The sequence below is a fragment of the Manis pentadactyla genome, chromosome 13 (assembly GCF_030020395.1).
Source record: "Manis pentadactyla isolate mManPen7 chromosome 13, mManPen7.hap1, whole genome shotgun sequence".
In the NCBI taxonomy this organism is placed as follows: domain Eukaryota; kingdom Metazoa; phylum Chordata; class Mammalia; order Pholidota; family Manidae; genus Manis; species Manis pentadactyla.
In genome coordinates, this window is record NC_080031.1 from 105,729,224 (window position 1) to 105,740,522 (window position 11,299).

General features: G+C 42.5%; 1 protein-coding gene across 1 annotated transcript in view; it reads right to left on the reverse strand.

Annotated features, from left to right (window-relative positions):
- The window catches only part of LARS1 (leucyl-tRNA synthetase 1), an 80,554-nt gene extending 77,025 nt beyond the window's left edge, over positions 1 to 3,529 (reverse strand). The window contains exon 1 of the mRNA XM_036894851.2: positions 3,370 to 3,529. Coding sequence (XP_036750746.2) covers positions 3,370 to 3,375 — 6 coding nt within the window. The 5' untranslated portion in view covers positions 3,376 to 3,529. The remainder of the gene's footprint in view (positions 1 to 3,369) is intronic.
- Positions 3,530 to 11,299: the final 7,770 nt, after the last annotated feature.

Below are 11,299 nucleotides of genomic sequence, written 5' to 3' on the forward strand. Positions count from 1 at the left end.
ACCTGTATGACCATTAGCTTATTCGATCTTAACAACTCTAAGGAGGAGGCAGACCAGTGACTGTCATTGCCACGGTGATGAAGCTGAAGCGCGGAGATCATCTTGCTGCAAATGGTCAAGTTGGACAAAACCCTCATCTTCTGACTTCTTTTTCCATCTCTTCTCAGTACTCTGGCCGTATCCTAGCTCCACCATTTACTAGCTGTAGAACCCTAGACAAGTTCCTTAACCTCCACTTCACACCTACCTATAAAATGGGAATAATAATTAGACCTACCTTGTATAATTATGATGAGGATTAAAAGAGAGAATACCCATGAAGGACTTAGCTTAGTGCCAGACCCATGGTGAATGCTCAATGATGTTACCCATTATCACAAAGACGACTAGACATCATTTGCTTTTTACTGGGTGTGAAAATGGCATTGTGGTTGTTTTAAGAGAACTTACCGTTATATCTAAAAAAAAAAAAAAAACTTACTAAAATATGTACAGTGCAGTACCCAGAATTTGCTTATAATGAATCCTGAGGGGGGAGGGGAGGGTCCAGGAGAGGTATGTATGAAACAAGACTGGCCCCAAACTGTCAATGACTGAAGTTGGGTGACGGATGGTAAGTGGAAGTACATAATACTACTATGACCACTACTTTGCTCACTACTTTAATACTCCAAGTGAAAAATTGAAAAACAATGTATTTGTCAGAAGTTGGCTCTTACCCTTATTATATCACATATCCAGGTCCCCTCTAAAAGTCTGATATTAACAAAAAGGAATTAGAACTGTCAAAAACTCTATAAAATAAATACTCCAATGATATGAAGAAAACTAAATTGTTTTTTATGAATTCAATCATAAAATAAAAACTAATTTCCTATCTTACTAATTTGGTAAGATTTCCTTTAGAAAAAGAAATTTTTCCTTTTGTGAGGATGTTTGCAAAAAAAATTTCTCAATTAGTTTACAATCGGAAATAGTACAATGATCGAATTCTGCCTCTTGGTACACTGACATCTTATTTTCTCCATCAATAAAACAGGGATAATAATAGCACCTACTTTTATAGGATAGTTCTTCATGTAAATTATGTAAAATACCAATGCACAGAATAAGCAATCAATACATTTTATTGCTACTGTTACTTGTTTTTCCTAAAGGGAGCTCTTAATGGAGTTTTTCAATAAAACTAACTTTAATGTCAGTGCAGTATCCTGACTGTTTAAAACATGAATATCTAGGGAAGCCAAGAAGTGAATAAAGTAAAACAATAATATCTACCAAAAACACTGCCAGTTTCCTTATATATAACTTAAAAAGAAAAAAGAAAATGTATTAAGATCCTGCAAATTGAAAAGCCCATTTCTATTAACACCAACCAAAAAAAGAACCTGCAAACTCCATACTGGCTAAGGATACCACCAAGTTAGGGTGGGGCTGGTGGGGAGGACTGAGCAGCTTCTAACAAAAGAAAAGCTCTGGGCCAGGAATCCGAAGGCATGAGTTTGCCTGGAAAGCAGTACATGGCATGGTGAGTGAGAAAGAAATCGATCTGAGTTCTGATCCACATTCCTCATGTACTAGCTGTGGGAACTGGGGCCTGTTGGTGAGGCTCACTAAGCCTGGGTTTCTTCTTCTAACCACTGCAGATAAGAAAAGTGCCTACCTCAAATAGATTAGTGAGAAGACGCAATGAGACAATGCAAATAACACAGTAAAAACAAAGCATAACACAGAAGAAATGTTAGTTACTGGTATTATTGGGCCTAACTCTGCTAGAATTCCAGTTCCAATAATTCTTCAACCGCACTGGGACCTAATCTGATCTTTTTTCACTGATCCTCAGGCCCACTCCCACCCCATGTCTTCACTTCTATCCCGTAAGTCCATCTATATAATTATCTCTTTGCCTTTCTCTTCCTCATTCTTGCCTCCTACCCACCTGCTCTGCTCCTTTACCCAGGCAGCTGAAAATGGCAGGAGATAAACGCTCAACCATGCTGACTGGTCTCAATTTAAATTCACGATCATTAACCTCAAGTGGTGTCCAACAAAACACCTAGATTCGGAAACTCAGTACCTACTCCTTCTCAAACTTAGACCAGGGCTTCCCAAACTTTTAAGTGTATGCTGTCGAATTCAGTAGCCACTAGCCACATGTGACTATTTCATTTTAAAGTTAATTATAAGTTCAATCTTTCAACAGCACTCGCCACAGCCACATGTGGCTACGAAAGTAAGACAGCACAAGTATAGGACAGTCATCACCACAAAGTTCTATTGACAGCGATATCACTGACAATTGTTTCATATCTTCTCCTCTCTCCTCAAATATCTAACACTTTCTCTCCCATCCTTACTTTTAGCTGATAATCTTGGTTCCAAATTCAACAAGTAAACAGAAGCAAAAAGAAAAATTCCAGCCTCCCTCACCACATCTACCTACCCACGTGACTCTATTCCCACACATCCTGCCCTCTTTATTTCCTGCTCCTGTATCTGAGCATAGTTCTACTTACCCCCTCCACTGACGCACCCGCTCTCACCCCATCTACTCTATCCAGAAAAACACACACACACACACACACACACACACACACACACACACACACACACACACACACACACACACACACACACACACACACACACACACACACACACACACACACACACACACACACACACACACACACACACACACACACACACACACACACACACACACACACACACACACACACACACACACACACACACCATTCTCCCCCGGAAATCTTTCCCTCCAAATCATCCTTTGCCCCCTTACCTCCTTTCTGCCACAGGGCCGCCTTTCCAGTAAAGTCTTTCTTGATGACCCTTTTAAAACCGCGCAACCCCACCCCACCTCACACTCCCTGGTCCCCACCCCCTTCCTGCTCTATTTTTTTGTTTGTAGCATTTATCATCAGCTGACATGTTTTGGATATATTTTAGTAGGCAGCCACACACACACACGTGAACACCATGAATGCAGACGTTTTTGTCTGTTTTACAGGGAGGTGCTCAATAATTTACCGTTGAAAGGACAATCAATGTTACATAGTCCTGTCTCTCCGGATCGGTCCTAGAAGCTCTGGTGAAATAACACACACATTAAACAGCCTGTAAAGTCAAAGCCATCAGTCCCCGGCTCTTCTGCTGGCAAGAAAAGGCGCCTCCGCCAATAGCCTCGCCTTAAACGCGGGAAACAGGCCGCCGCTTTCTCTGGAGACGGACTTTTCCCTTCAGAACCAGGGGCCGCCACACGAGCCCCGAGGTTCCGGCAAAAGCCGACGGCTCGGCCGGGTTCCAAAGCCCGGACGAGGCGACTCTCTCGCCGCCAAAACTCACCGCCATGACGCCGCCGGCCCACTGCGCACACCCACGACAGCGACCCCGGCGACCCTCTCCCAGGGTGGTTATAACCTTCCCCCGTCTCCTGCAGCCGGGCCGCCCACGACACCGCGGCACAGCGCGCACACCTGACGAGGCACTCGCCGGCTCACTCACGACCCACGCCGCCTCACGCCTCCCACAGTCCGCCGGGAATTGTAGTTCCCAGGCCGCTAAAGCCCACGTCCAGCGGCCACCTTTTGACCACAATTCCCAGAGAACAACAGGCCACCGGAAGTCGACTCGATAGGCCGCTCAGAGAGGACACCGGTAGTAACGTCACTAGCAAGTTGAACTGCAAAGCCCACGATGCAGTTCGGGATCTCAGACTGCCGAGTGCGCGCCCTGGCTAAGGCGGAGTTTGGCCTTCAACCTTTGCACCGTGGAGCTGGGTTGGCTGGCTGTCGGGATGCCAGGATGCAAGGCTCGTTAGTCTTCAGTGACTGAGGTGCTAATTATGTGTTGCCACTGTGCACGAATATTTATTATTGTCGGTGGCATTCAACATTTTACAATTTAGACATTTTATAGCCACCTATTAACAGTCCCCGGTGTTAAACAAGAGGCTGGGCCCCAATGCCAGGCTCAGACTGTTCCATCTGTGCTACCATGCAAGGCTGAGCTTGTCCTTGGCAGTAGTAGCAAGCCACATGTGGCTATTTAAGTTCATGAAAATAAAATGAAATGTAAAATTCGGTTCTTCAGTCGTACCAGCCACTTTAGCAAGTGCTCCACAGTGCGTGTGCATGATGGTTACCACATGGTCAGACAGTGCACGTGTACAACATTCCCATCATGGAGGAAAGATCTGAAAAATGCCGATCCAAAGCTTTCACTTTCTGGTGGTCACATTACTCTCACGTGGTTTGTTTATTAATCCAGTAAACAAGCACCTATAACGCACTTTGGGAGAAGGGGGTGTGCCCAGCCCAGAAGTGCGACTTCCTAAAGGACAAAGGGGGAAAATTTTTTAAGTAAAAATGTTCAAAATAAATTTTGAATTATATGTATATGTATATGTATTTACATTTTCAACAACTAATTTTGAAAAACAATTTTAATGATGGCTAACAATGTTTGGCACACGGTATGGGCTGAATAAAAATTCATTGGATGAAGGGAAATTAAGAAGAAACCTTCGGCTATAGAGAACCTACAGTGGCTTTCCTGCCTCTGGCCTTCACCAAAGATACTCTTACCAGTCTAAAAGCCACTAACCATTTAGACATTGCTTTCTCATAGGCCAAGCCTGGGTGAAATGTCCGCCTCCTAGAAGCTCCCTGAAGCACCCACTTTTTGCCCTCCCCTGAGAAATTTATCTTACTGAATTTTAATTGCCTGTTTATCTACAGACCTACACTCCATAGCATCAGAGACTGTCGAGCACAGGGTCTGGAACATAGTAGGTGCTTTATAAATATTTGTTTAATGAATGAAAGAATCCTTATTCTTACAGCTCTTACAACTATGGTTATACTTTCCTGTTACGATTCTGCCTTCACCAGCACTATTTGTCATTTTGATTCATCAGCTTCCAATGCACGTTGATAATTGTAATTATTCATACAACAAGTATTTATTGAGCACCTCCTATGAAATTGACATGGAGCTAGAATATAGTAGGGAACAAAACAGATGTTGTCCCTGTCCTCATAGATCTTACAGCCTAAAGGGCATAAGACATGAAAAAAAGAAATTAAACAAGTAATTATGTTATTAACAAATTATGAAAAACTGACCTCCATGTATCCAACTTCATCCTTTTTAATTTTCCTATTTAAGTGACCAATATTCTTTGTTTTAAAAGTCATTTGGATTCCATTCATTCAACAAAAATTTAGCTTCTACTATGTACAAGGCTCTATCCTAGATGCTGGAGGTACAATACTTGAACAAGACAGCACAGTCACCTCCATAGAGCTTACAGTGCAGTGGAAGAGGCAAGCGTTGAGGCAATGGGGGTGATGGGAGACCATGGAAGCAGTTTAAACGAGGAAAGGACGTGGTCTGTTTGTGTTTTCTAAAGAGCATTCTGAAGGAATGGAAGGAAGCAGGAGGCTGCTGCAATTGCCCAGGTGAGAAGCAATGGTGGTTCAGACTGTGGGGATGGCAGTCAAGGTGGAGAGAGGCGAACAGACCCAAGAGATATTTAGAAAATGAAATTTACTACAGCTTTTGGTAATATGGCTTTTTAATTGGGAATTGTATGTTCTTTGCTATGCCATGTGGAATACCCTCTCTAGAGAAATGAAATTAGAAAGACAGCATAGTAGATAAGAGCTCAGGGTCTGAATCAGACAGAGATCTTCATTTACTAGCTGGGTGACCTCAGGCAATTCAATTAACCACTCTGTAAAATAAAGGTAATAATAGTAAATACATCAGAGGATTGCTATGAGGATTAAAGAAATAAAGTGTGAGTAAACTCTCTGTATATGCCTGGCATATAGTAAGCACTTTAAAATGTCAGCTATTTTTATTATTGTTCTAGGAAAATTGGTCTATAACATTAGTGTGATTAAAATAGAAAAAGCTTACCTGTGCCCCATAATCATCCCTTCCTTAGCCTAACCGAACTATTTATTAGCATGTAATTGTGTGGTCTACCTTCTCAAACTGTCACACCGTATTGCAGTCACTCTTCAAAACTCCATAACAGAACTCACTTCCTCTTTGCTTTTGTTTTTTTTCCAAACCCACCCCACCAGTCACTCACTCAACTCAATTGAGTCAGCATTTCTAAATTTAGATCCATTAAGCAATAACTAGCTTGGGCTTTTCTGTGAGTCCCTTTGTATTTGTTTTTCATGCACATTTACGTAACTTCCCTGCCTAGGAAGGAATTGTGGGCACTTCTGTGTTACTTCTGTTCCACAGGCTTGTGGCACTCAGTGAATATGGTTGTCACTTCCCTACACTATTAGACACCTTTTGTTTCTAGATTTTTTTTTCATACAATAGTGTTCTGCCTTTACTTTTATGCTTCCTGAATGGTAAGCAATTTTTTTCTAACGAGACAAACAATGAGTATAAAGATAAGAAGGAAGAATCCTTCTAGGACTTGGGCTTAGCTGATCCTGGGGTTGCTCCGAGTGCAGCCTCTGAGTTAATGGGCAGCAGAGGAAGAATGTGAGCCGTGGTTGTGCTCCCAGTTTGGAGTAAGATGCCTGGGTCTGAATTCAGCCTCTGGCTCCTGCTAGTTCTGTTCTTGGGGCTCTGGGCCCTCACATGTCCTCTTAGGTTTGCTGTGAGAATAAAATGAGCTACACCAAGCAAGGTGTTAGCCCAATGCCTGCTTCATGGTAATTGCTCAAGAAATAGTACACTAAGGAGACGGGAAGGAAGGGTGGATGGGGAATACTGGGGGACAGTTAGATCACTGCTAGAGTCTGAATGTTTGTGTGCCCCCCAATTCATATATTGAAATCTAATATGGGACTGGAAGGAGGTGGGACCTTTGGGAGGTGCTTAGGTCGAAAGGAAGGAGCCCTTATGAATGGGATTAGCGCTCTTATAAAAGAGAGTCCATCCCCTTCTGCTTTCTGAAGATAAAAAGAGAAGTGTGACCTAAAAGAGGGCCCTCACCTGGCCATGATGGCACCTGATCCCAGACTTCCAGCCTCCAGAACTATGAGAAATAAATTTCTTTGTTGTTTATAAGGCACCACCTTTTCTGTTATTGCAGACTAAAAGGACTACGACAGTCTTTTAATTAATGGATAGACATGAGCTAGGAACAAGTAGTCACATTAATTAAGGAGATTTTTATATGTAGACAAATGTAAGCAAACTAGAGAACTTGCACTTCTCAGGTACCAAATTTTTGAGAATCCCCCTTTGCCTAGATTTCTCCTAAATCTCGGAGATGTTTGCAATCCTCAGGAATTAGAAATCACTCGCTCATGCTATGCCAGTCCAGACTCAGGGTCCACCAGCTTCAGCCTGCCACCTGTCAACATTCCACAAAGCATTGCCAGCCATGTCAGGGACTCATAAGAGCAATGTGACACCTGAGTCATCAAAACACACTACTTGTGGTTCCTGAATAGTTGACCTATCCAAACTACCACCATTACTACCATTACCGAAGGGTTATTAAGAAATGGGGGGAAGGAAAGGTGGGAGGAAAGAAGGAAAGAAGGAAAAGATCAAAAATGAAAACAGGTAAAGACAACCAATCACACATTACTGAAATTCCAATTTCAGTGACTGTATTTTTTCAATTTATTTTGTGCGTTTACGTTTAAGATGCCTATTTTCACAGTATCAGTGAAACTAGACTGGTTTAAACTACATAAATTAGGGACACAACCATGGTCCTACTCATTTTTTTCTATTAATTGGCTGGGCTCCCAACATCTTAGTAGCCAGAAGTCAGCATCACCTTTTAAATCCTATTCCGTAAAGTGAGAGTGTGGGCTCTGGTGTCAGATTGTCTGGCTTTGAATCATGCACACCCTCAAACCCCCCTAGCAGTCCAAACTAGCTGTGTGATGTAGGGGAAATCGCTCAACCTGTCTGGGCCTGTAACATGGTGATAACAATAGGGTTTATCTAGTAATATTGTTGTGATGATTATATGCGTCATCCATTAATATTTATTGAATGTATATTACATATCAGGTTTTGTTTCCAGTGCTAAGAATGTGATGTGAACAAGGAAGACAAAATCCTTGACATAATGAAAGTTTATATTCTAGTTAGGATGGGGCAGAGAAGACAAATAAATGAAAAAGTCTAAGACTATGAAAAACATCATGAAGAGGACAAAACAGGATTTTGTGATGGATAATAGCTAGAAGGCAGAAGTAGGGTGTTCACTTATATGGGATGGTCAGGGAAGGTCTTCCCAAGGAGGTGACATTTGAGCTGACAAGAAAAAAGTCAACAGATACGTAGAAAAGAGTTCCAGGCAAAAGGACCAGCAGGTACGAAGTCCCTGAGGAGAGAAGGAGTTTGAAAGTCGTTTGAGAAACCAGAGATGCTTTGTCCTCACTCTTTTCTCAAACATCCAACACCCCCTCCTCACCTGCAGCTGACGATTACTTCTTGATTCACTGAAAACAACAGGAACAATCAGTCGAGAACTTCCATGAGCCCGTTACTACATCTACCGTCATGTGCTTAATATGTGCTTTTTTTCCTACTTAGCATGAACAGTCAGGGCTCCTTTAAGACCTACACATGTGCATGTACACTAAATTCCATTGTCTTTTCCTACTAAGAGATTTCATTACTGCAATTGCCCACTTTACCTCCCACATCATCAGATTTTCTTTCTCTACTAGACCACAACCATCCACATTCATACTTAGCTTCTAACCCAATACAAGCAGACAAACAAGAGAAAGAAAAACAGAACAAGACACAAACAAACCCTATCCTCTTTTCCCACAATACCTTTTAGTACCTTCCTTGCTATAATCCCCTACATAAAAAACTTCAAAAAAAACGGTCATGCCATCTCTGATTTCTCTCCTCTCTTTCCCTCCTGAACCCTTTTCCAATCAGGTGTTCACTGCCTCCAGCTGACAGAATTGTCTAGGTTATCAGTGACCTCCATGCTGCCAAATCCATTAGTCAACTCCCCGTCTTAATCTTACATGATCCAAGAGCTAAGTTTGACGCAGTTGAAAACTCCATCTTTTCTGAGACACATTTCTTCTCTCTCTGTCCTCCTCATGCCCTCTCAGTTTACTGGATATTACTTATCTTCTTTCTACAGAGGGGAATGCCCTAATGGCCTTCCTTTCTAGATATATTCACTTCCTAGATAATCTTATCCCGGCCCATAGTTTTAAATGCAATTTACATGCTGATGAATCCCTAATTTTTAACATCAACCATTCAATCCCTCTTAGGAATTCTAGACACACAGATCTGTCTGCTTGGTATCTCCACTTGGATTCATATAGTAATTCTCTCTCAGGCCTAACAAATCACCACAACATTTTTTAATGGCTTCAAACAACAATATTGTATATTGTCTCTTAGTTGCTGCAGGTTAGGAGTTCGGAACCACCCTGACCGGGTAGTCCTGGCTTGCGGCTTTCATGAGTCTGCAGCTGCAGCTGGACGTCGGTCAAGGTTGGTCATCTGAAGGTCAGACTTGGGTTGGAAGATCTGCTTCTAACATGGCTCACTCTCTGCCTATTGGTAGGAGGTCTCAGCGTCCCTCAGTGTGGGCCTCCCCACAAGGCTCACTGTGACCGGCCTTCCCCAGAACAAGAGAGCCCATGTAGATGGAACTACACTTTTTATGACCTACACTTGGAAGTCAATGATTGTCACTTCTAGTATATTCTTTTGGTCACACAGACAAGCCCTGATCCAGTGTGGGAGGAAAGTACACATGGATATGAATACCAGGAGCTGGCTACAGTGTCTAATATCCTAGACAATGTCTAATATCCAATTAATGTCTGACAATGAATCTAGAATCTACCAGCCATTTTCTAGATCTGCTCCTCCCTCATTTTACCCCATCTCAGGCAGGTACTCAGGCCAAACACATATGGCGTCATCCTTGTCCTCCATATGGACAATTAACCCGCCCGTAAAACTTGTTGACTTTACCTTCAAAATATATCCAGTATCCGGCTGCTTCTTACCATCTCTCTCACTGCTAGTCTAGTCAAACCACCATCATTCCTTGCTTAGATTGTTGCCTCCTAACTGGTTTCCTGCATCCGCTTTTGTCTCCTCTAGTCTGATGACTGAAAGGCAGCCACAGCGATCCTGTTTTTAAAAAATAAATAAATAAGATCATTTTATTCCTGTGCTTAAAACCATTCCAGCCTTACTCAGAATAAAAATTCCAAAGCCCTTACCATGACCCACAAAGTCCTCTGTGACCTGAACTCTATCTACCTCTCTAACCCTCCAATGTCACTTTCCCCCTGGCTCACTCTCGTGCAGACCCACTGCTTCCCACTTCCCTAAACGTGCCTGCTCGCTCCTGCCCCAGGGCCTTTACACTTCCATTGAAAGCTCTTCTCAACGTCCACATGACCAACACCCTTACTACCTCCAGACCACCGCTCAGAGAGGACTTTGAGCTTCCCCGTCACTCTCTAGCCCCTCACTCTGCCTTATTTTTCTTTATAGAATATATTCCACCCGACATATTATACGGTCATTTATTTCTCATCATTTTCCTACTAAAGTAGATCCCGAAGAGAATGCCTATTTTCTTCACTGCTATATCCCCAGGGCCTGTAATAGTGCTTTGCACATGATAGGTTTGCAATCGATATTTCTTGAAAGAAAGAAAGGCTGAATGCAGGAACTGAAAGAGGCTGATCCATGCAGAATTGCTTGGCAGAGTGCCTGGCACACAAGGAGCATGAACTGTTATTATATGATGCATCCGAATCCCAAGTGCCTTATTCAGTCCCAAGAAGAGAGGGCAGTTCCCTTCCAACATCAGAGGGCTAACCAGAGGGGGTCTGTGGGTTGGTCTATCTATGATTGCTGCTTTCTGCTGAAAAAAAAAATTCCTACTGGTGTGGATCTTTGCACATTTCTCCTCGATGCTTTTCTACTCTGTAAGGATGTCAGACCTGAGTCCCCACACAGATCCCATGGGAACCCACGAAGCCCTTAGAAAATGGGGCAAGGACTATTTCTGGTGTGTGCATGCCCAAATCATTTCTCCCTGTGGACACTGCTCTGAATGTGAGGAGCAAATTTTTTTTAATTGAGATACTTGTAGAGTCATATGCAGTTGTAAGAAATAATTTAGAGAGAATTTCTGTACACTTTTCCCAATTTTCCCTAATGGGAACATTTGCAAAACTACAGTATAATATCACAATCAGAATGTTGACGTTGATACAAATTTTAGTTGTACACATTTGTCCATGTTTGTATGTGTATAAATATATAT